General features: G+C 39.0%; 1 protein-coding gene across 18 annotated transcripts in view; it reads right to left on the bottom strand.

Annotated features, from left to right (window-relative positions):
• Window positions 1-15,059: 15,059 nt before the first annotated feature.
• The window catches only part of SCEL (sciellin), a 140,942-nt gene continuing 129,197 nt past the window's right edge, over window positions 15,060-26,804 (bottom strand). For 15 of the 18 annotated variants that reach the window (XM_049700982.1, XM_049700991.1, XM_049700986.1 and 12 more), the window contains one exon: window positions 15,060-15,624. In XM_049700982.1, the coding sequence (XP_049556939.1) occupies window positions 15,536-15,624 (89 nt within the window). In that variant the 3' untranslated portion in view covers window positions 15,060-15,535. Of the gene's footprint in view, window positions 15,625-24,024; window positions 26,311-26,804 lie in introns of those variants that run through there. The other 3 variants (XR_007472993.1, XM_049700984.1, XM_049700983.1) reach the window with 3 other exon arrangements.

Below are 26,804 nucleotides of genomic sequence, written 5' to 3' on the forward strand. Positions count from 1 at the left end.
TGGGCGCTGCTGCGGCTCCGGGTTTTAGCCGCGGCCCCCGGGCGGGGCGGGGCGCGGGCGCCGGGTGGGCGGGGCGGGGGTATCGGACCAGCCGGGGGGCGAGGCGTTCCCGAGGGGCGGGGCCGGGAGCGCGGGCTGGGGTCCGGGGGCCACCGCCCCCAGCCGCGCTACCCAATCCCAGGTGCCTGATTGGACCTGGCCCGAACTTTCCCGCCACCGGCACTTCCTCCCGCCGCGGGGGAGGGAGCGAACTGAGCTGACTTCGGAGCTAGGGGCGGGGTTCTAGAAAAAGCAGCCGCAGCAGGTGCCTGCGCTGCAGGAGGGCAGCGTTTGCCCGCCGGTTCGCTACCTTACGAGAGCACTTGGGCTTAACCGTCTCGTCTACCAGCCGCTAGCTAGTTAAACCTATAGAAAACCAAAGGACCGGGAAACGGTATCTTAAGAACCAAAAAGTAAAAACGTGGAACGGAAAGGCTTTGAGGTGATGCTATTAATCCCTTGATTGGTAATACAAAAACAAAATGGTGGGAGAGAAGAGGCCGAGGAGAAAGAAAATCTCCCTCTCACTAAGAGGGGGGAGAGTGGCCTTCCCCCCACTAAAGAGCCAGGTGTTCAGTTTTTTCTAAAACTGTCCGGTTTGAACTATTGTATTACCACCAATGTTTGCCGCAATAAAAGAAAAACATTTTTATACTATATACATTCATTAAACAAAAGATCTTTGAGCACCTAACTCTGTGCCAGATACCATTCGAAGAGCTGGCCATGCATTCAAGTGAACAAAACAGGCAAAAGTCATTACGGGAGAAACATGAGTAAAGTTGAATGGTGTTCCATCTGTTAAATAATTTACAAGCTATTAGGTCAGACTTGCTGGCGTGAGGTTGGGGAAGAAAAAGAGAAAACCTCAGAGCTCGACCCCAATACCCCGAATCGCACCTGCAAACTTGCCTTTTCTTACACCTTCTGGAAATTATTGGTAGATCTGCTTGTAAAAGCGGGGTGAGGGGTGGCTTAAGCAGAAGAATTGAGTCTTTTCATTCAATTGATATTGATGTAGCATTTTGGGGTGTTTAACACAGAGAAAAGTCTGAGATTTTATTATGAGAAACTTCCACACAACTGGTTCTCATCCTCAGATGATATACTATCTAGTGAAGGTCCCTGCTCTGGGACTTTACATACCAATCTTTGTGTCAATGTACCACATCCCTCTGGAACTGGTTATTGTATCCGTTGGTTTTAGATACAGCTCTGTGGCTTCCTGCTCAGAAACACTTGTGTCTTGTCAGTTGTCAATCTATATCTCCAACTTCTGTGTGTAGGGTGAGTGATCTGCATTTAACTAGCTTGGTGAGATCTTCCGTAAATTGGATAAATATGTGTGATAACTACCCTGAGCCTTCCTATCTGGTGTCCCAGCTTGCTAGACCACCACCTAACCACCTGTATCACCCATCACCTTTCCAAGTTTCAGTCTATCTTCTAGATATACTGGTTATTACTAAAACCTGGAGAAGTGGAGTAATACTACTGAAAGTCCTAAGTAAAGAATCTATTGAAGGATTTTCCGCATGCTCAGTGGCAGATGTGGGTAGCAGTATCCCTGCAACACAAAGAAAGGGAGACAACAGACACAATGAGAACAAAGAGCTGCTGGGTTCCACATTAGCAAAAGAAATCGGGAATAGGCACAGAAGAGCGAAGACAACAAGAATTAAGATGTAAAGAAAAGCAGTCATTTTACTGCGAAATTTATAATAAACATCCTTCTTCTCCTCCGTTTACTCAGTATGGTCTATAGAATACATCCAAGCAACCAGTAGTCAAGCCTTAGAACTGTGTTTTCTAAGTAACAATTAGTATTGTAAAAAATCTTTGTTGTTTCAAAAGAGAGCATTCACTGAAATTTAGACCTAGCAAAGAGGTGAAACATTTTGTCCTAAATTTCTATTCTGTGTTCTTCTTCTGAAAAGACAAATTTGCCCTCTTCCTAACTGTTTTTAACCTGTGAAAGGATTCACATCTAGAGAAATTTTATATCATCTCTTTCTTTTCTATGTCAGCACCTCTTTTTTCCCCTTCCGTGAATTACATATGTACACACAACAGAAACCCTCAAAATGTACCCTGATTTTAAGTTGGTATCCCCAGGATGCCTGTCTCTTTAACACATAATTAAAGAGGTTGATGGTGTCAAGGTTTCAATTAAGCAGTCTTGATTTTTTATTTTGATGCAAATTTGTAAGCTTTGTGTTTTGAAAGAAGTTGCATGCATAGCTTCTCAATTTTAAAATATTTTTGTTTTAAATGAAATACATGAGGTGATTTCAGAGGTTTACAAAGAAGATATGGAAAATAAAAATGTATGTCTCATTAAAAAATTTATGCTTTAAGGATACATTTGAAACACCATAAATTGATGAGAAATATCCACATATCACACATACAAAATCAGATAAAGAAATACATATTTCTCTGGTGCCCCTCATTCCTTACACTCCAGAACTATGGTCGCTGGGTCACTCTAGTGAATTTCAAGAGAGAAAGTAATTGATTTGTATTTTTCGCATATACCTCTAATAGTATCTATGGACGTCAAATTGATCCATCCACAAAATTGGAAAGACAGCATAGTTTCTTCCTGAGTTTGTAAATCTAATTCTCCAAGGAAATCTAGGAACAGTCTGTTATTATCCCAGTTTTACAGTTAAGCTAACAAGGTTAGGTTACTTGCCCAAGTTCAGTCTTGAAAATGACAATAATTCTTAGCACAGTTTCTCGTGGCCCAACCACTCTTCTCTTTATCCCTTTGTCTTAGAGTGAAATTCCTCTTAAGAGTAAGCCCCATATGTTTTAAATGCAGATTTTTCCATCACTGCAATAGACATACCCTAATATGACCACTACCTTCATTCAAGTTGATAGATCCAATTACCACAAAAAGAAAAAATCACTAGTGTGTTAAACTAGGATCAAAGATCCCCAGCTCTGTTTCCAAATTCATTCAGAGGAACCACAGCGTTTGTTTTTGTTTGTTTGGCTTTGTTTTTGTTTTGTTTGGGGTTTTGTTTTTTCCTTTGGCCTCTTAGTTTAGATTCCTGTTTATCCATACAAAATACTTGTCTTGAATACTGTGGATCCCCACTACCTTTGTCCAGTGCCCAGCAAGTGTCTAGCACATAGCAAAAACACATTGAAATGATTTTTAGAATTCATGGATAAATAAATCCCAAGTTCTAGCTGAAATTTAGACAAGAACCAAATCAGTTACTTCTATAAGCCTCATTTGTCATATGGTAACAACATGGGAGGATTAGAAGGCTTTTTGCAGACTCCATAATAATTCACATCTGACCCAATTAAAAGCTATAAGAATACTTGCTGCATTAATGTGTGGATTTTAGTGTCAGGGAATAATGCAAAGAGAAAACAAAAATATATGAAGCCAGAATTTATGTAAATAATTCCCTGTGTGGGTTGCTCCGTTCAAACCCCACCCAGCTCTACTCGAATTCATGCCAACAACCCATGTAATTATGCCCTGTAAAGGCACATATAGGAGTAGTTATAATAATAATAATTCCTTGTCAGAACCCTTTTTAACAAACACTTATTACATGTCTATTATGTTCGTCACAATGCTAGATGGCTTTTTAGAAGTGAGTAAGACAATTTCTCCACCACCAAGACCTTATCTAGTTGGAGAAAAAAGCATATAAACAGTTGATTATCGTTCAAGACATTGTGCTAAGTGTCATGACGAAAATACAAGTCAACAGCTTAGGGAGTGCCCAAGAAGGAACAATTAATTCTGGCTAAAAATTTTCGGAGGGGCTTCCCTGGTGGCGCAGTGGTTGAGAGTCTGCCTGCCGATGCAGGAGACGCGGGTTCGTGCCCCGCTACGGGAGGATCCCACATACCGTGGAGCGGCTGGGCCCGTGAGCCATGGCCGCTGAGCCTACGCATCCGGAGCCTGTGCTCCGCAACGGGAGAGGCCACAGCAGTGAGAGGCCCGCGTACCGCAAAAAAAAAAAAAAAAAAATTTCGGAGGACTTCGTATAGAAAGTGTATATTAGGGGCTTCCCTGGTAGTGCAGTCATTAAGAATCCACCTGCCAATGCAGGGGACATGGGTTCGAGCCCTGGTCCAGGAAGATCCCACATGGCGCAGAGCAACTAATCCCGTGCACCACAACTACTGAGCCTGCGCTCTAGAGCCCGTGAGCCACAACTGCTGAGACTGCACGCCACAACTACTGAAGCCCACGTGCCTAGAGCCTGTGCTCCGCAACAAGAGAAGCCACCGCAATGAGAAGCCGGCACAGCACGACGAAGAGTAGCCCCCGCTCGCCACAACTAGAGAAAACCTGTGCACAGCAATGAAGACCCAATGCAGCCAAAAATAAATTAATTAATTTTAAAAAATGGTTCAAATAGTAAATTAAAAAAAAAAGTACATTATTTCATTTGGTTCTCCTTATCAAGCTATGAGGCATTGGGGCGAGTATTGTGATATTCATTTATCAGACAGAATATAGGATGTATTAAAGCAACAATAGAACTAGGATACCGCACCCAGCTCTAATTCTTAGTCAATACTGTTTACTCCTGTGGTCAATTTGTTTTGTTTTATGAATCGGTCACACATGTGCCACGCTCATTAAAATGAAACTTTAAAAATTTACCTTAATAATAGCTATTGGTGCTTATTAAATGCCAGCAACTGTTCTATGCCCTTTACTTGTATTAACACATTTAATCATCAAACAGCCCTTTGAGGTAGTTTCTATAATTACTCCTGTTTTATAAATGAGGAAACTGAGGCATAGGAAGTCACACAATCTGCCCAAAGTTACCTAACCAGGAAGTGGCAGAGGCAGGAATTGAAAGCTAGGCAGCCCCAGCTCATTCATTGCAGTATCTCTTTTCTGATCTTGGGCAGCACCTAGCAAAATACCCTGCTCTGGTCTTAACGGTTTATCAATAAAAACTATTGACTTACGCAAACTCAATAGCCAAGAATGCCTTGAACAAAGTCTGATTCATTAACAAGCAAATATTACTGGAACTTAAAAAGTCACCAAGCACAGATCAGAAAACAGTAGGTTTCCAAGATCAACAAAGTTGCTGGTGCTGGTACAACATTTCTGACATTACAAAGGCTATTCATTCAATGCTTATTTCTGCACAGATGACGAAACAGCATAAACTATCACTGCTTTGTTTTGTATTTCCAGCCATTTGGATTCTTCAAATGTCAATACCACTCTTAAGAATACTCAGAAGGAACCAAGTCACAGCCTATGTTGGATCTAAACAGATCCCATGATGATCTTGGATGTATTTAAAATTTCAAAAGTATAAAAATAAATTTTTTTGAAGTTCAGAAACTTATTTCAAAATCTGAAACTTTTTAAACTAGAACAAATAGACATTTTTGAACAAGTTGCTCTTTTTGAAAGAAAGTATGTAAGATTACTTAAACGTTGAAAAAAATAACATCATACCTAAACCTTGAAAAATAAGCATCTTTACAATTTTCCCCCAATTTTTTAACTTTATAAGAGAAAAATGAATCTGGTATGACTTGAGTCTTGCTGGCAAAAATTGGTACTTTATATTACCATCACACTGGATGTCTACTCTAGGGCTTTTGAAAGCCTTTGGAGTTTGAACAATCTATTTTCTTGTTTTCCTCAAATGTTTCTCTCATCATAAAAGTCAGTGTGGTAGAGTTTTTCTTTCATTCAAAAGAGCTCTTTTTTCTTTGATAATTTCCAGAGCTCTTACAAAAATCTTCCTTGCAAAAAATTGCGATCACACTTAAGTGTTACAAACCAGTCAGAAATCATTTGAAAGTCTGACACAGCAGGGTTAGAAGTCCTCCTATCACAGTGGGTCATTTTAGTTCTCCGACTTACTCGCATAGCTGCAAGGACCTGATGGGAATCTAAGTAAAAGGCAGTGGAAGGCAGCTCACAGAAAATAGTGCAGCATTCTCTCGGGCAAATCATCACATTCTAGAAATTATAAGCCAGCCTCAAAGAAGTTGCAGCAGGTTTACTCAAAACAAACGTCCAGTGAGTGCCTAACCATGGTCTGTGCACATAATGAGCTTTCAGAAAATAGTAATGATTATATCATAACGGGGTTATCTGTGTTTCAACTATACTATTTTGCTCATCCTAGATCCTGCACAGAGACAATGATTATAATCATGTGACTGAAGGATTGTGTCACTAAGATTACAGATATGTTCTTACTTCTTATCTTCAGGAATATTTTTTGTTTGTTCAGTTTCAGAAAGGAAGTGTAGATTAACAGAAAATACTTTATTAAAGGCATGGTTGCCTTCATCAAAACAAACTGTAAAAAATCTCAGAGGTGAATTTACTCTGAGAACTAAAGAATAGCAAATGGGTAGGATGGGGGAAATTAACTACTGGACAGTTTTCCAGCTTTATAACCAGTTTAAAGCCTCTGTTTTCAGACTCCAGGCTTTATTTGACAGTAATTGTAAGCACTTTTTATTAGTCCATGGAAAACACTTGTCTGAAAGCTCCCACATGCTACTAAAAACCTGGGAACAGAGAAAACAACAAACAATAAAACATAATTTTAAAAGATCAGGTTCAGTAGGTGATGAGACCAACAGATTACAAACGCAGCTTCCAAGAAGAAAGACCTAAACTAATTCAGCTTGTAGAAGACAGAAATCCAGAGAATAACTGTGGAAACCTAACTTGAGATGGTGGCAGCCTGTCCCTAGGATGCTGTTGCATTGTACATGTGGACACACAGGAAGAGAGCCAGGGTGGGGGTCAGAAGACTGTCATCCTTACTCAGGTACCTGGGCTAAGGTAGGCTCCATCTCCATGCTTCTATCATTGCCAAGGTAAGAACAAAGGACCTAGACAACTGCATACTAGCTCATAAAGCTCCTGCGTGAAAGTGGCAAAAATTCCTTCTACTCACACTTCATTGACCAAAGCAAGTCACGTGGTTACATATAACTTCAAAGCAATAGGAGTATGCAGCGGAGAACTGGAAGTACAGCACTGCCTACTACAATATACTTTATGTAAATGTTTCCTGCTACTAAATAAACTGAAGGCTAAGATTTACCTTAAATATTTTGGCTGATTCCCTTAAATTTTGGAATCTCCTGCTTTTGTGGTTGTTTGGCTAGAAATTGAGATTATGTCTTGAGTTCATTTGTCATTTAAAAATACAACAACTTTAGGGCTTCCCTGGTGGCGCAGTGGTTGAGAGTCCGCCTGCCGATGCAGGGGACACGGGTTCGTGCCCGATCCGGGAGGATCCCACATGCCGCGGAGCGGCTGGGCCCGTGAGCCATGGACGATGAGCCTGCGCGTCCGGAGCCTGTGCTCCGCAATGGGAGAGGCCACAACAGTGAGAAGCCCGCGTACCGCCAAAAAAGTAAAATAAATAAAATAAAAAAATAAAAATACAACTATAGTTTGAATATATATATATACAATACTTTTCATCATCTTTTACTATTGATTTCTAATTTAATGACATTGTGATTAGAGATCATGGTCTATATAAATCTGATTCATTGACTTTTTAAATTGAAATATGATTGACATATAAGATTATATTAGTTTCAGGTGTTCAACAAAATGATTCAACGTTTGTATGTATTGTGAAATGATCACCACAATAAATCTAGCTAACATCCATCACCACACATATTTACAAATTTTTTTCTTGTGATGAGAACTTTTAAGATCTATTCTCTTAGCAACTTTCAAATATATGTCATGATATTTTAAACTACAGTCATCGTGCTGAATGTTATGTCCCCATGACTTACTTATTTTATAAATGGAAGTTTGTGCCTTTTGACCACCTGCACCCGTTTCGTGCACCCTCCCCACACCTTCCCCCCTCTTCTAGAAACAACCAATCTGCTCTCTGTATCTGTGAATTCATTTTTTAAATTTTTTTGTGTGTTTTGTTTTTAGATTCTACATATAAGTGAGATTATACAGTATTTGCCTTTTTCTGTCTGAGTTATTGATTCATTGAAATTTGATGAGACTTCTTCTGAGACTTCTTCTGTCCTTCTCCTAGGACACTGCCAATATTTGGAAATATTCCATGTGTACTTGAATAATATGTGTAATTCTATTTGTTAGGTGCAAGATACACATTACATAATTTATCTAAACTTCTAATATTTATAAAAATATAAAATGTATGTATATTTGAAATCAAGTTGCTTATGTTATTCAAATCTTCTATAGTCTTACTAGCTTATCTATCAGTTACAGTTTGAAAAGTGTTTAAATGTCCTATCTTGATATTGTATACATAAACATATATATTTGTTGTGTTGTATATTTTATGCACACATGTTCAGTTCATGATTTATATCTTCTTTGTGGATAATTCAATTTATTATTGTGTAACGTTTCCTTCATCCTTTGTAATGCTTTTTTGCCCTAAGATATATTTCACTTAACATTAATAATATTAATAATGCTATACCAGCTTTCTTTCAAGTAGTATTTTCATTTTTCACTGCACGGCCTGTGGGATCTTAGTTCCCCAACCAGGGATGGAACCCGTGCCCCCTGAGGAAGCGTGGAGTCTTAACCACTGGACTGCCAGGGAAGCCCCTTAGGTAGTATTTTTTTTTTTTTTTTTTTTTTTGTGATACGCGGGCGTCTCACTGCTGTGGCCTCTCCCGTTGCGGAGCACAGGCTCCGGACGCGCAGGCCCAGTGGCCGTGGCTCACAGGCCTAGCCACTCCGCAGCATGTGGGATCTTCCCGGACCGGGGCACAAACCCGTGTCCCCTGCATCGGCAGGCAGACTCTCAACCACTGCGCCACCAGGGAAGCCCGTGTTTCCTTCTTCTTAAATATGGAATTTTGCCTGTTTTGTTTTATTTTTCAATAAGAGTCCGTGGGAAAATGTCTTCCTTCATCCTTGAATGAGCTTTAACTTGATATAAAATCCTGGATAGATAGATTTTCTCTAAGAGCTTTGAAGATAAAATTTTATTTCTTCTGGTACCTACTGGTAATAAGTCTAACTGTAGGCCTTCTGGTCTTTTCTCTATGAGTAGATTTTAAGAATATCTTTGTGTTTTGCTCTTTTATTTTAATGTGTCTAGTTGTGCATTTACCTTTAATTATCTGGAGTATATTTTCAGTCTGATAGCTTACGTCATCAACTCTAAAAATTTTCAGGTTTTATCTTTCTGACTGTTGCTTCTACCTTTTCTCCTCTTCTCTTCTGGGATTCTGTGTGTGTGTGTGTGTGTGTGTGTGTGTGTGTGTGTGTGTGTTCATTCATTTATTCACTCGTTCATTGATTTTTAATTATCTCCTTATCAATCTATTTCCATATCTCTTAACTGTTCTTTCAGAAAATGTTTTCTCTTTGCCTTTCTGCTATATTCCGGGTGAATGCCTTAGTATTACCTCCCATTTCATTCACATTACTTTGATCACTCCAGGTTAGAGTTTGTCCAGTTTACTAAGTTTTAAAAAGCATCTTTTTGCATAGTTTCTCACTTCTTTGAAATGATGCTATTCCTTTTTTGCATGTCTTTGATAACTCTAGATATACTTATCTTAAAGTTTTTTTTAAGGCGGCACATTTATTTTTGTTTTGTCTAGAATGATTTCATTTCCCAATATTTGATTTTACTTGGTGTCTTTATTTTGTTAATTTTCTTTTTTGGTTTTGAGGTCCACCTTGAGTTGGTGCTACTTTTCTTTTTCTCTCTCTTCCTCCTTTCTATTAAGAGGTTTTGTGATTGCCTCAGCTCAGCCCCTAGGACCTGTGTTTCAAAACCTGGTCTTCTCTTGATGCTTAGGGTTCTTATTCGACCATGATATTGGGAAGAGGTTAAAGTCAGATGATATGCTGGCTAGACTTGGTCACCAAGGTTGAGTCTGTCCTGGTGTCTGCCTTGGCACTCAAGACTCTTACAAGCTATAGCTCTGGGCAGCAAACAGCAGCACTTTTTTTTTTTATTCTTCCCAGGATGGAAAGAGGGAGGAAAGTGTCTTGACACTGCACCCTACTTCTCTGTGGTCCTGGGGAGTTGTATCCCCGCTGTCTGCATGCTTGCTGGTGAGAATGGCAGTCCTGTGACTTCAGACTCGCATTTCTCTTCAGTTCCTGGTTTATACATTTTTTTTTTTAGATTTATTTATTTATTTGGTTGCACCGGGTCTTAGTTGCAGCAGGCAGGCTCTTTAGTTGCAGCACGCATGTGGGATCTAGTTCCCCGACCAGGGATCGAACTGGGCCCCCTGCATTGGGAACACGGAGTCTTAACCACTACACCACCAGGGAAGTCCCAAGACTTATTCTTTTATTTTAATTTATTTATTTAATTTATTTATTTTTGGCTGCGCAGGGTCTGTTGCTGCACGCAGGCTTTCTCTAGTTGTGGTGAGCGGGCGCTACTCTTCATTGCTGTGGCTTCTCTTGTTGCGGAGCACGGGCTCTAGGTGCACAGGCTTCAGTAGTTGCGGCATGCAGGCTCAGTAGTTGTGGCGCGCGGGCTTAGTTGCTCCGCAGCATGTGGGATCTTCCCGGACCAGGGCTCAAACCCGTGTCCCCTGCATTGGCAGGCGGATTCTTAACCAGTGTGCCACCGGGGAAGCCCTATACATTTTTTATAATATTTTTTCTCCCACTGTTGTTTGCTTGGATGTGGAGTTTGTCGGTGGCTCATAGTGTGAACTTTGAATGTCATTTTGATAAGAGGGCTACACTCTTTTATCATCTGCTTTAAAAAAATCCCCCAACTCAACAGTGCATCCTAACCCCACTCTGGCTGCACGGGGTAGACGTGTGGCCGCGGACTTCCTCTCTCTGCGCGTTCCCGCTCCCATCAGCCGCGGGCGCGGCGCACGGCACCCCATTCAACCAGCGCAGCCCATCCCTGAGCAAAACATAAGCAGAAGCTGCAGTGATTTTAAACTTCTCTCTCTTATGTAAGGACTGAAAGGTAAATTACATAAACCATTTTCTCGTAAAAATAAAGATGAAAAATGTTCATATTCATTGAGGTACAGTGATAGGATTTCTTGTACCAACTGGGCAGTGGAGGCAGCTCACCTCTCTGCTACTGCCTCCTAGAAGTCTTTAGTCTCCTAACTCTATTTTCCACATCCTGGTCATCAGCCAGGGAAAGCTGATAAAATGAGGCATTGCCTTACTAAAAAAACAAAAACAAAACAAACAAACAGAAAAACCCACCACCACCAACAAAAACAAACCACTGTTTACTATGGGTTGTAATAGATTTTGAAAACTAGGATAAATGATACTTTAAAAATAAACATCTCAGAATCATACTTGTGATGTTTTTCACCCCCTTTTTGGGAAAGAGTGGAATGGAGATGATGAGGGAGGTTTCATTTAGATTTGTTTTAAATTTTAAAAAGCTGTTCTTTTAAATTTACCATCTGTTACTTCAGTGCTTGCAAGTGGCTATGGTAAGTGTTCGGGGCTACCAGACTGAACCATGGTATAATCCGGTATGGCTTGACCCCTACTGGGCCTTTCTCGTGGAGGGAGACCAACTTATTGTGAGTCTTGTCACATTACAAGAGAGTTTCTTTGCAAATATGTTAGCCTTCTGGTTAATGCACAGCAAAGATAAGAATTAGTTATAGCAACTACGGTGCTAATTCTGTGAAGAAAATTCTATCATTCTCCTGAGAGAAACTTCTATACATACCCCAGTACATCAACATTTTTACACAGATCTTAAATAACACCAAGTAAATATGCTTAAGGCGTGCAATTAGTCTTTGCTAAGAAAGAATGATTCATACTGTCAGTTTTCAGTTGCCATTCCTTTCCTAGAGATAATTTTATTTGAGTTGAAGAAATTACTAGAAATATATTGTTGATAGTGGTGTTGATATAGCTATCTGGAGACTGTGATGTGTGTGCTATGATATGGTATATGGGAGAAAGGAGATATTCACTAAGATGAACGAGTTTAACCTTATAACCCTGAATTCAGTTAGAATATCAGTGAAGACTTATTTATATTTTTTAGTGAAAAAAAAATTTTTCTTTAGCACTGTGCACTGAAATTGCCTAGAGATATTGACTGACCCAATAGCAATGAGTTACCCGAGTTCCTAGAATTTGGTCTTTAAATACCATTTTCCAGAAAAAGAGATCTGGGTCCTTGAAAAAGGAGGCTGATCGTAGGTCTAAGGTAGGAAATGTACTAGATAAGTTTGAAACTTCTTATCCAAGGCTAGTAGGATTGTGTGAAAAAGACTCAGGAGCCAACTTGAATAAGCTCCCACTGTCTGAAGGTTAGATGACCTAAGTGTCAATAAGAACAATAATTGCCATGGATTGAAACACATCAAATATGTTTAAATCCATGAGTTCAAAATGATATTTAAATACATAGATCATCTTTGGAGAATACTAGGGCTTTGAGTTATTATTTTGGAAACTGGTAAATAAAGGATAAAATCTTTATCCTGCCTTTTGTCTAAATATTCAGAGTAACCAAATTATGGATGAGAGAAAGTGTTTTTTATACATGTATTCAGGTTAATAAATGAAAAAGGGAAAGTAGAATGAAAACATCACATTTTGAAATCCCCAATAAATTGTTAATACCACCAAATGAAAGACAGTATGTGCTTCTGATGAAAGTACCCAATATCACTTATTAAGTAGTCTTCATATATACACACATACACATACACATACCATCACCACCACCACCACCAAACCTGAATTTAACCACATGTGAAGACAGAGAAATACAAGGGCCAAAAACATGTCTAAAACAAGACAAAACAAAAATATGAACTGTAGGAAACTTTACGAGACAAGTGACTCAGCTTCTCTTTCTCCCCATTCTCTTCCTCCTCCTTCTTCAACAACAACAAAACTGCAAGAGGAAAAAAGAGATGGAGAAAAAATTCTATAGATTAAGAGTCAGGAGCATATTAATCCAATGCAAGGGACAGAGCTTTTGTAATCGTGATTCAAACAAACTTAGAGAACATTTATAGTATAATTTGGGAAACGGGAGCACTGCCTGGATATTTGAGTAGATTCAAGAATTGCAGCTGATTAGGGAGATACACTGATAATATTGTGTCATGTTTTAAAATTGTAAACATAGTAAATTGCTGTATTGAACCAGTCTCCTGAGGCTGGAGGTAAGTGGGAGTCAGGTGGGGATGGAGGGGTTGGAGGGGTCATGGAGGTGGGAAAGGAAAGTCTGTTGTCTCCTTTTGCCAAAAGAATAAACTGTAACTTGTGTTTCAGATTTGGTTTTAATTCACCCTGAAGCATGTGTGTGAGCAGTTTAACAAATGAATCGATGATACTCTTAAGGTACATAGATAGTGGGAAAAGTTTCTAGCTCATTTTTCTCTACTATATATAAAGAAAGTGTATTGAAACTTCATAACAGATTCAAGCGTCTCCATATATATTACAATTGACAGAATAGAAGTCTCACTACCTAATAAAAGAGTTAAAAAATATATATGCCTGCATTTTAGTATTTTGTGTTTGTTAAAATTTGGTAGAATCCTAAGATTTTTTCCCTTTTCCTCCCTAAATTAATTATCCAATATTGAGCTAGAAGACAACCATAAGAGTAAAGAATAATAAAGAAAGAAAAAGGAAATTTTGAAGCTGAATATTTTGATACTTACATAAACAATTTTTTCCCCTATGGTACATATTTCCTTTACCACAACAAAGTATCATGGAATGACGCACTTCAGCAGTAATTCTTATAGTATTTCTTGAATGACTTTGCCTCCACTTAAAATTGTTGAAAGTTTTCCTAGGTTGTGAGATCTCTGAGAAGGTAACATATTTGATCCAGAAACACATATATGTGAAATGCCTGAAACACAGTTGATGCCTGGTGACTGGAAGTTATAATTATTATGTCAGAAAAAAATAATATTAGCATACGCGTTGATTGTCCCCATTTCCCTGCCTGTCAAAGAAAATCTGCATTGGTGAGCTCAGTTTTCTACCTCTTCCCACATCCTAAAAAAGGATGGATAATTTTGTGCTGAATTTAAGCCTAAATTTATCTACTGAACAATGTGATAAGAAAGAAGAGAGAGAAAAGGAGGAGGGCAATATTAGGTAGGCTGGGAGTTTAAGAGGGGTTTTTTGGGGGGGGAAGTAGGGTTGGGGATGAGGGAAGAGGAATTTAATAAAAGCGAATGTGGAGTATGTATTTGGATCCTCTTGAATGTCCTTTAAGAGTCACTAGTAAATGATGGAATTCTTCTTAATTACATTTCAAGAGTAGAACTACACTTCTTGAATAAATGTAGCACTGTTATGGGACTGAACCCTGAGTATCTCTGGATTTAAAAGGTTTACAGTATTATTTACTTAAAAGATGAGTAGTAAAGGATTAACAGTGCCCAAAGAGAAGTTTGTCCTTTTCCTTCAACTCCTGGGAGATCCCTGGAATGTCCTGCCTGCTAAGTGTGTTTTTGTTTGCCTGGGGGCCTTGGGCCACTCCAGATATTCTATTTGAACTCTGTGATTTATGGTGAAGGCTTTGGGCCACACAGTATCATCTCTACCTGGGGAGAGGCAGGGTTGGGGGCTATAGACTAAGGTCAACTATGTGAGCAGTCAACCAAGTCTACCTGACTGAACCCCCATAAAAACTCTTGACACCAAGGATGAGATGAGCTTCTCTGGTTGTCACAGCTTAGTGTGTCTTGTCACACCTAATTGCTGGGAGAAACAGGCATGGTCCACACAAATTCATTGGGAGAGGACAGTTGAAGACTGGTGCTTGGCGTTTCCTGGACACTGTCCTATGTGCTTCCTCCCTTGGCTGGTATTAATCTGTATCCTTTCACAATAATAAACCATAACCATGAGTAGGACAGCTCTGGGAGTCCTTCTAGTGAATTATCAAGCTGGACGGTTGTCTTAGAGACCTCTTGGACTTATGATTGGCATCAGGAGTCTTGCGGACTCACAAACTTGGCAGAAGTGCATGGTGAAATAATATTTCTACACACAAATGCAAAGTGAAAGAATTTATGGAAAATCCTAAAAGTGAAAAAGGGAACTACATTTAGAAGGGAACAAGTCTAAAACTGTAGACCAATAAGCTATACTTCCAGAAGAAATATTAAAATACATATTCAAAACAGCAAACTATGGAAAATAAAGCTTTTAAAGGAGTAAATCCTAATCTAACTTTTTTTTTACAATAGTGATAAATCTAGTAAATAGGGACATATAATGGGTATAATACATATCAACTTTAGTAAAATTGTTATTTGGTCTCAAGGTTTGACCCTTTAAAGCATCTCATGTTAAATGGGATCCAAAAGGGCTGTTAAACTCATCTAATTCAAGTGACAAGTGACATGTGCACAGTACAAAAAAATAACTCATGGGCTTCCCTGGTGATGCAGTGGTTGAGAGTCCACCTGCCGATGCAGGGGACGCGGGTTCATGCCCCGGTCCGGGAGGATCCCACATGCCGCGGAGCGGCTAGGCCCGTGAGCCACGGTCGCTGAGCCTGCACGTCCGGAGCCTGTGCTCTGCAACGGGAGAGGCCACAGCAGTGAGAGGCCCGCGTACTGCAAAAAAATAATAATAATAAAATAAAAAAAACACAAACAAACAAACAACACTCATGAAAGAGGAAAGCTATACAAATGCAAGCTAGGACAGAATGTGTTTTGCAAACGTATGGCATAAATTGATCCAGAATCATAAAAACCACAAGTTAAGTAGGAGTTAGTAATGTGTCATTGTAATTCTAAAAGTTAATAAAATACTGAATTATCTAAATAAGAGAATGGCATATGAAGCTTAGTCTGTCACTGTGTTCTATTCTGGTGAGATCATTTTTCGATTATTGCATTCATTTTTAAACCCCATGGTTAGTGAAAGAGACTTCAGCATTTTGGGTTCCAATCCTAGCTTTGCCACTGACAGACTGGATCTATAATGGAAGTGTTCAGGAACTGAGGTCCTCAGTTCTCCTCAATTCCAGATCCTGTTAATTGAGAGTATTGGGTCAGAAACACACTTAAATGGCCACATAGATCTAAAATCCTTAGTTCATCAAGAAAAGACGTTATTAAAAGGGATGGGTGTTGGGAGGTCCAAATCACAATGTCTTTGTATACAAGGACATATAGGAGACCCTGAGGTACCATCATCCGCTGATAAGCTCTCACAGGGGACAAGTCAGGCGCCTCAGTTCACAGGGCTCTACAGATGCCAAGACTACAGCCTGCTCCCACAATCCATTTCTCTATCTTCCTTTAGTAACAGAAACCTCGACATGGGTTAGCAGGTGTCTGGCTAGGAGATACATGTCACAACCTCCCTGCAGTTAAGTGTGGCCAGTTGAATATGAGTGACAGGAGTGGAGGCAGATTCTTCATCACATCCTTTCTTTTACTCTTCCTTTAGGCAGGGGCACAGTTATGAGAGCCAACTTTGATCATGAGATGCTAGAGGATGGCAGTACAATACGCTTTAGATAATTTTGTGGACAGAGCCTCCTTCTGTTGTGCTATGAGAAAGAGAAAAAGAATCTTTTCCTGTTTCAGCCACTGTATTTTATAGATGCTTTGTTACAGCCACCTCGTTGTGTCCTAACTTATCTAGAAACTGGTACTGGAAATAGGATGCTATCCAATAAAAGCCTAAAACAAGTATAAGGAATGAGGAAATGTTGCAGGCAGGAAATCTGATGACTCTTGTTATGCCATGGCCAAACATTTGGCAAAGTTCTTGCTTATTTTAGCTCCGGAACCCATGATTCTAGGAGGAGAGATTGAGAAAACTCAGGATGTTAGTACGTGTTTGCTGCTCCTTACTTCATTGAACAAGATACGATGAGAGAGATGAAGCAAGGCGTCCATTAGCCAGTCTGCAAGCATAAATGCTTAGGCATTCCACTTCTGTCCTGAGTGAGACCTGCAATCTAAGTTGCCTGGGAGTCCAGTGACTGAGGGCTTAATCAAGCTAGAAAAGCCAACTGCAACTTTATGATGAAGAGCAGGAGATAGTAATGTTTCTCAGAAGCTGTACCGGGCCTGCCATTGAATGCTCTTCCTCAGACAATGGGAATCAACTCAGCTGCAAAGATCATTTAGTTGAAGGAGAAAGGGACAGCCAAGCACAGAGGCCAGTAAATAAAAGAGGGGAAGCGGCAGATGAAAGAACTATGACCACCCGAGGCCTTTGCTAATGTTAATTTCATATGGAACTAACTAGAAGCTAATAGACTGAAGCATATTAAGTTTTTGAGCAAATTGTTCTGCTGAAAAACAAAACACAAACCAGGCTTACAGAAGTCTATGACAGTTTTCCATGCCCCTTCCCCAGTTTGCCATGCCGCTTCCCACCCTGAAGCAAACCTGGGTCCCCAGATCCATACCTCCAATGTCCACTTCAGATGTGACCATGGTGGACAGTGAACAAGAGGGTGCCTCCCAGAGAACAGACCGGATGAAATCAAGGATCCTAATACCAGAGGGGACTTTCCATAACTGATGCCCAGCAAACGTTGTTCACTGCCATGGACCACTCACTGGTCCCATTCTTCCCTTTTCTGAATGAGAGTTTTACCTGTGATTACCTCGTTCCTACTCCACAATTGTGTATTGGCTGGTTGGGGGATAGATCATGCCCTTTCTGTTTACGGGTCCCTGCACTGGAGGGGATTGTATCAGGACCTGACAGAGGACACAGAGTCAACCAGAATTCCTGGCCTCTGAGCTGGATGAGTGATCAAATGGGATTTCAGGATGTACCCCTTTGAGGGGTGTGCTCTGTGTATGGGAACAAAGGTGCGCTTGGATAATTGAGCAGGAAGCCAGGAGAGATTTGTAATGGATACTAGTTTTATTCTGGCTTCTTCCTTTAGTAATAGAAACCCTTCAGATTTAATTGGCACTCATGCCTAGAGATTACAGTTCATCCTCCTGTGCAATCCACCTAGCCAGGAGTCCCAATTTATTTCAAAAGGGATGCAAGTAGGAGTGTTTTGTGAAAGTTTTGTGCCACATCTTTAAAAAAAAAAAGGAAGGTGGTTGTCTCCACTCTCCCTTCCATGGAACTGGAAGGCAGAAAAAATGCTGGTGAGCCTGCTTTGATCCTGGAGTAAAAGCAGCCCTTTAGGGCATGGCAGAGTAACAGGACAGAAGGAGTCAGCAACCCTGGATTAGAGCTGCTCTGCTCACCTTTTCTGGACCACAACTTAACCCAGGGCTGTCATGTGGAAGAGGAAGAAATTTCCATGTGTTTGGAACCCTTGTCTTTCTGGATTTCATTGTTTTGAAGCTTAGTCTGTATTCTAACCCCATATCTATCATTTGACGATGTTTACATGCCCAGCATTAGTGAGCTATAGTAGGGTTTTAATAACTTATTAAAAAATAGTGTACTTTAGAGTTGTTTTAGACTTACTGTAAAATTGTGAAGATAATACAGAGTTCCCATACATCTCGCACAGAGTTTCACCTATTATTAACATCCTACATTAGCATGGTAGCTTTGTCACAGTTCATGAATCAATTATAAACTAAAGCCTTAGATATGAGGGTGATCTGGCTGCGACATCTGTCACCCTATTGATCGCCAGGATTGATGTGGCTGATCTTGCTGGCTAGGAAGGTGACCTCCCTCCCTCATTGCTCCATATGTGTCCCTCCCAAAACTGCCCACTTGGTCGGCCTTCCCCGATAGAGGAGGACCGTTCTTGGGTCAAGGGTCTACTAATTGCTGTGCTCCCCTGCTAGAACCTGCCCACAAGATCTCAAGGTCCATTTGTAGGAGACTGTAGGGTAGCCAAACTTCCAGGACTCCAGACACATCTTAATGAGCCTGCATGTGGCAGTCTGCCTTTCTTGAAAAAAAAAAACAAAAAGGAAAGAAAGAAAGGAAAAGCAACACTAGAGCCTATATTTTATTCAGAATTCTTTAGTTTTGACTTAAGGTCCTTTTTTTGTTCCAGGATCTCATCCAGGAACCATTTAGTTGTCATGTCTCAGGCTCTTTTTTTGCTGTGATGGTGTCTTGGACTTTTAAATTTTTGATGCCTTTGTTAGTTTTGAGGAGTATTGTCTCCTCAATGAAGATGTGTGCTTTTCTCATGATTAGACTGGAGTTCTGGGTTTTGGGGAAGAAGGTTACAGAGATATTGTGCTATTTTTATCACATCCTATCAAGTACATGCTAGTAATACCATTAATTATTATTGACGTTAACCTTGATTACCTTTCTGAGGTAGTGTTTGTCAGGTCCCTCCTCCATAAAGTTACTCTTTTTTTCCTCATCCCATACTGTGGTCTGGAAGATATGCACTATGTAGCCCACACACAGGAAGTGAAGAGTTATGTTCTACCTCCTTGAGGATGGAGTAGCTATATAAATTATTTGGAATTCTGCATGGGACATTTGTTTCTCCTCCATTATTTATTTTTTCAAATGTTTATTGATGCCAGCACAGACTCACAAATCTTTATTTTATACTTTGGGTTATAATTCAATGCTAAATTATTTATGTAGTTGCTCAAATACCAGCTTTGGCCATTGGGAGCGCTTTCAATTGACACTTATGTCCCTTTGACTTATCCACATCATTTGTGTGTACATATGTGGGTCCATGTATATGTTTGAGCACTTCCTTATTTCCTGGCACTATAAGATGCTCCGGGTTCATCTTCTCTACATCCTGCCCCAGCCCTAGAACCAGCCATTTCTCCAAGGAGTCTTGGTCACTTCTATTGGAGAATCGTATTAAAAAATCAAGATCTGGATTCATTGCTTCTAGGCTCTGTCAGCTGACAGAGCAAGAAAATATGTGTGTGTATACTAACACATGTAAATGCACATATCTTTAGATATTTCTATGTGTAACCATCTGTATCTATATTAAACTAAACACGAAATCATACGATGTCTCTAACTCACTCATTACCACAGGGACCATACCTGTCTCTTACCCTCCTTATCTGTAACCTCCCACTCCAACGGTGAGAAATGTGGCTCCCACCAACCACTGTCTATTTACTGAATTATTCAATTCCAGTATATACGTATGTATAGTGGTTTCAGAATTGTTAACCTGTACTCCATGAAAAACAACTTGGTCAACTAGAGTACAGTGACCTGTACAGTTGCTGTGTCTTTAGTCTTACACACTCCATTCATTTCCAAAGTTACTGTTCACTCATTTTCAGAGCTACTAAGGTCATCCCCTTTTCCCCTCACCCCCTTTACTGAGACTGTTTCATACATTTGCAATACCATTGGATCCTTTTGCAACACTCTGCATTCCATCCTGGGATCCCTTGCCCCTGAACACCTAAATGAGATTTAAAATTTGCATATATTAAGGTTCATTCTTTGTACTGCTAAGTTCTGTGGGTTTTGACAAGTGCATAGTGTCATGTATTCACCATTGCAATATACAGTATAGTTCGAGTGCACTAAAAAAATTCCCCATGTTGGGCTTCTCTGGTGGCGCAGTGGTTGAGAGTCTGCCTGCCGATGCAAGGGACACGGGTTCGTGCCCCGGTCTGGTAAGATCCCACACGCCGCGGAGCGGCTAGGCCCGTGAGCCATGGCCGCTGAGCCTGCGCGTCCGGAGCCTGTGCTCCGCAACGGGAGAGGCCGCAACGGTGAGAGGCCTGCGTACCGCAAAAAAAAAAAAAAAAAAACAATCCCCATGCTTCACCTATTCAGCTCTTCATCTCCCCAGGCCCACTCCTCCTGAAGCCCCAGCAATCACTAACCTACTTACTGTCTCCATGGTTTTGCCTTTTCCAGAATGTCACATAAGTGGAACACATAGTATGGAGCCCTTTTCAGACTGGCTTTTTTCATTTAGCAATATGCATTTAAGAAGTATCCACGTTTCCCCAGATTTGATAGTTCATTCATTTTCATTGCTGAATATTACTCCATTGTATGGATGTACCACAGTTTTGTCAAGACATTTGTTTATTGAAGGGCATCTTGGTTTCTTCCAGTTTTTGATGATTATAAATAGAACTGCTATAAACATTTACATGCAGCTTTTTGTATGGACATAAGTTTTCAAATTAGTTGGGTAAAAACCTAGGAGCACAATTGCTGAATTATGTGAAAGAATATGTTAAGCATTGTAAGAAACTGCCAAACTGTCTTCCAAAGAGGCTGCACCATTTTGCATTCCCACCATCAATGAATGAGAGTTCCTGATGCTCTGCATCCTTGCCAGCAATTGGCATGCTCAGTTTTTAGTTTTTAGCCATTCTAATAGGCATAAAGTAGTACCTTATCCATGTTTGAATTTGCATTTCCTTAATGAAAAGTGATGTTGAGTATCTTTCATATGTTTATTTGCCATCTTCTTTGGTTAGGTGTCTGTTTAGATCTTTTGCCCATTTTTTAAAATAAGTTTTTTGTTTCCTTATTGTTTAGTTTTAAGAGTTCTTTGGTATGGAGGACAAATTCTTTATCAGATATCTACTTTGCAAATATTTTCTCCCAGTCTGTGGCTTATCTTTTCATTCTCTTAACAGTGCCTTTCACAGAGCAGAAATTTTTAATTTTAATAAAGCTGACTGAAATTTCTTTTATAGATTGTGCTTTTGATGTTACATCCAAAAACTCTTCACCATGTTTAAGGTCATGTTGTTTTTCTCCTACTTTTTCTTCTGGAAGTTTTATGGTTTTGCATTTTACATTTAAGTCTATGACCCATTTTGAGTTAATTTTTGTAAAAGATGTAAAGTCTGGGTCTAGGTACTTCTTTTTCTTTTTTGCATATGGGTGTCCAATTATCTCAGCACCATTTGTTGAAAAGACTATTCTTTCTCCATTGAATTGTCTTCATGCTTTTGTCAAAAATCAGTAGACTGTATTTTCTCAAAATAATTTTAATCTGTTCATGAAACCAACAGTAGTCAATAATATTTTAATGACACAAATTTAAAAGGCATAAATGAATTTTATGAAATGCCACCATTCATTTGATAATCTATATTTTTAATAATCCATTATGAAACAACCATGGCCTGTATCTTGCCTGCTTCTTCAACCTCATCTCTTTGTGTTCACTAATTCCAGCCTCCTGGCAATCTTTCTGTGATCTCTTTAAATCACATCAAAGCTGCACTTGCCTTAGGGACTAAACACTTTCTTGTGGGAGACTTTCAATCCAGTTTGCCTTTATGGGCCTGAAGGGTCCTTGAAGTTCATGATCTTTCCTTTTCTTCTGGGAAAGGAGATAAAATTAACAAATTGTGCCTGTCAAGAAAGTTATATCAATATCTAAATGTTCCTTTCCACCAGATACATTATTCATATTGCAACAAAGGACAAGAACATGTAACATTCATAAAATTCCTGTGGGAAGTCTCTTCTAGATCTGAAATTATGCTGCCTAATTGTTTACTGTTTCTATTTGGAAAACAGAAAGGAATTTGATCCTGAGTGCTGCCTCAAATGAGGCGAGGAAACGTCATGCCTGGCCCATTGTTCTACTTCAGGTGAACGCTGGTTCAGAACCACCTTTGACAAAGTCACTCCTTTATCCAAGTGAGCAACTTCATCCTGAGGACCAGGACAAAGTAGCCATTTGCTGTAACCCACCCGTTGGCAGAGAGCTGAAAGCTATCTAGGTAATATCTGAATATTGTTTTGCGTGAGGAATAGAGGAAGCTTAAAAATGCTTTGACTATTCTCTGTTTCTTGGCATCTGTGAACTTCTATCTCGTGTTTAAGAGAAGCACGGACACATTTAGCCCAGAAAGTGGTCTGATTTTGGCTGATCCTAAAACGTCTCCTCCTGGAGTGCTTTTCCCCAGCCTGGTTCCTTCTCATCATTCAGCTCTTATTTGAAATATCATCTGACAACATTATTTTTAAATACTACCCCTTGACCTAGTCGCTGCATTTTATTTCCTTCCTGGTCTTATTTACTTTCAGAAATTATTGTGTTTATTTATTTTTTGTCTTTCAAACTGTGCCTCCACCCTTCCTTTAGAATTTAAGTTCCATGAGGGCAGGAGCCTTGGTTATTTTTGTTATCACTCAGATCTGGAACACAGTTTCTCAATGAAGATTTTTAAATTATTGTATAACAGAACAAATGAATGAGTGAATGAATGAGTGACAGTAGATTATGAACAATGAATTTTTTCCTACAGAGTCTAGAATGATTGGGCATTTCAATGTATTAATGAGAAGAATGTTTCAAAGAGGCAATGAAGTTAAAATATCTTTCCCAGATGACATTTATAAGGCAATGATAATGATCAGTTTCCTCTCTTCTAGTGAAAAAACGGAAACTATTCCCTAACTCAGGAGACATCTGAACGTTTCAGTACTATCTCAGAAGCCACACGTCTCAAATGGCAGGACAAAGATCCAGTAAACACGATCCAGAATTCACTTTGTGTTGTGACAAAGTTAACATGCAATTCTGCAGCACATTCAAAACATTCACCAACTCTTAGGCATCTAACAAAAGAGATAATCTAAGAATGGGGTAAGCAGCAGGAATAGATTCATAGATTCTTGCAGTGCTTGCACTGGTGGGTACAATAGCAAGCCAATGTTCTCAATCCCACATTTTAAGTAGCAGGAAATTGACCCATGAGGGAAATGGCCTATCCAAGTTAATACAGATATTTATGGGTGCCTCTGGGAACTGTTGAGTGCTATGGAATAGGTGGAATGCTAAAAACAATTTATTTACATTGTACCAAATAACCAGTATATTCAGTAGTAACAACTACAACAACAAAAAAATCAACATCATCATGGTAAGTTTGCCTCTACGTAGACCAAATGGTCACTTGTTTTGGTAGAGCTCTGAATCAAGCTGAATAGGAAAATGTTCCAAACACTCATGATTTTCTATCATAGTAAACAAGTCAGAGAGTGCCCCAGCAGTGAGAACTGGACTGTCTCATCACTCCTATCTAATTATAGGAGTGATTGCAATCAAACAATTAAGGATGCATAGATTACTTCTTGAATAAATTTTTATTTCTTGGCCTTAGTAAAAGAAAAAAGATTTTTAACAAATTCTATTTCCAAGATTACTAGATATATCTTTGTTTTGCTTTTTGGAAGGATACTCTCATAGTGGAGCGATTAATTATTTTTTAGAGACATCTCTTCATTTGTAATAGAATTCAGGGCCTGGTATTCTGAGATTTAGGCAGTTGTGTCCAGGAAAAGTATGCCAATCATAGCATAATTAGTTAGCTGCAAAAAAAAAAGAATGAGATCTTACGAACTGTTTTAGGAATCTGTCATTCCTATGGTGCAAGTAATCCCAGACATGATGAGGCGGACTTGGTAAATCAGGAGCCCTTCTCTCTCCACTCTGTATTTATTCCATTTTTACAACAGCTTTTGGTTTAATTTAATACATTATTGTAGAAGAAAGGGTCCATTAAACAGCTACAGAAAAGTGAGAATTACGTTCCTTTTAGGTTTTTTTTTAAATTAAGCATTCAACAGTAGAATCCTTTAAAAATGATATTCAAATGATTTTTAATTACCACAAAGGCATTGAGATGTTAATATACTTTATATAAAAGAGAGGGATACTATTTCATTCGTCCTTTCCTGCCACAAATTCCAACTCTAAGAAAATTATTTCTTTTGATCCAGTCTGATAGCATGTAATAAGAGAACAATAAAACATATGGCTCAATTACCACCGCTTCTCATCAAGCATGAATTAATGAATATCAAATTATTATTAATTGTTTTTTCTGGCTCCCTCTCCATAGGACAATGATTACACATTTCTGTATTTTAATAAGCATTAGTGTTTAACACTTTGTGGACCAGTGTCTAAGAGGAACAGATGCTTGAAATCATTATACAGAAGAATAACTCTACATTTATCAACATTTAGAAAATACATGATTATCTTTTAATCTCCCTAGTTTGTCAGTTTTTTACAACTGCCTTAAACTCCCTTAGAATTCCACCCTCTCTCAATGTTCCATATGCTTTCCTTTGAGAAGCAATTGCTATGTGCATATAAAGTAGTTTATAAGTGCAATGTCTCAATTTTAATAATAATAATAGTTCCTCACAAGATTACTGAATTTTCAATTCCTTAAGAAAAAGCTCTTTAAAAATCAAAGTTATAGATTGAGCAGTTAAAAAATTACTTTAAGCAGCATGGCACACAATATAATAAATTATGATCATATAACTGACATATCAATGTCAATGAGTAATATTTATAGACACTGTACAAGAAGATTCTGTATAACTGACAATTCATTTATTTTTATAAGCCATCTGTAAATATAAAGTGCTATGTAATAGGAATAGATATAGCATGTGAAAGAACATGTCTTTGTAGTCCATAACTTTCATTATTTCTCATAGATAATTTATGAATCCAGATTTTGAAATGCATGCAAAGAAAACCTGATTACGTAAACACCATGTCATATGATTTTACCCACTACCCATAAATGCAGGTCTTTCTGTTTTTAAAACACATTCTATAAAACTTGTATCAGTGATAAACTGAAGGATGATACCAAGGTTAAATTGTTCAGATATCCTATCTAGTTCAATAGGCCTAACACAGATTCAGGTATGTTTCTAAAGAGCAAACAAAAACTTGCTTTAGAATCTGATAATTTTGGAGCAGAAAGCGACCTTAGAAATCATTTTGTCCATTGGCCCTCATGTTACAGATAATAGCACAGAAATCTGAAAGGTTTAAGTGATTTTCTGAGGTCCATACAACTTTATACGTTAACATCTTTCTGCCAAACTTTATCTTTCTGCCAAAATTTCTATCAACATTACTTTTGTACATAAATGAAACATATCTTGCTCCCACGACAGTTTTATCAAGACTTCAATAACGTCTGTAAATCCAAATTCTTAGGGAAACAAAGGTGAGAAGATGGTAAATTTGTCTATAATGGAAACCGTGACACACAGCCTAATACTGAGCAGAGATGGACCTGGAGAAGGCTGGCAATGCTCACTGCCATCAGAAGCATGCTTCCTTTGACACTGGGTGCTAGAACCACTTGAATTTTTGATCTCTAAATCTAACCAGATACCAGATGGTTCCCTTTATGTATGTGACCTTAGTGGAGGCAATTAGATTATTTATGCAATAGCAGAGTTGTTAATTCTATACCAGAGTCAATCTTTGGTGTAAAAGCTTTTCTAGATTATATGTTCTTACAATAAAAATTTTAACTCCTTAGTGAATGCTTTCATCTTGATTTTCATGTGCCAGATTTACTGAATCCACTTTGCTGAAAAATTTAAAGAAAATAAGTTAGATATACAAATTCAGTACAAAAATAAGACTATAACTAAAGTTTTAAAAATAAATAATTACTCATCAAGGGGGTAGTGGTGGGTTAAGCATTTTACTTTCACCTCCTACTGCACTCATCACTGTGGCATGGCTTTTCGTCATACCGTGAATACAAAGTACCAATGCCCTGTGCTCATATTTATGACATGCCTGAGAGTCAAGTCTTGACAACTTAAATATACTATAAAAATGCACACCAGGAAGAAAACACAAAGAATTCTGAGTGTTTTGGTAACCACATCTCCTAAACCGTATCACGGACTCCCGGGACTGCAAGTTTTAGAGCTGCACCATGCACATCAAGGCCCCTTGATGTAACAATGGATCCTGATAAGGCTGCTCGATTAGGGGGAAAAAAAAAGAAATATGAGAACTGGCTGGGGAAAGCAGAAAATAGAAGGCAAAGTATGAATATAATTAGCTTTGTTC

The sequence above is a fragment of the Orcinus orca genome, chromosome 18 (genome assembly GCF_937001465.1).
Source record: "Orcinus orca chromosome 18, mOrcOrc1.1, whole genome shotgun sequence".
Taxonomy (NCBI): domain Eukaryota; kingdom Metazoa; phylum Chordata; class Mammalia; order Artiodactyla; family Delphinidae; genus Orcinus; species Orcinus orca.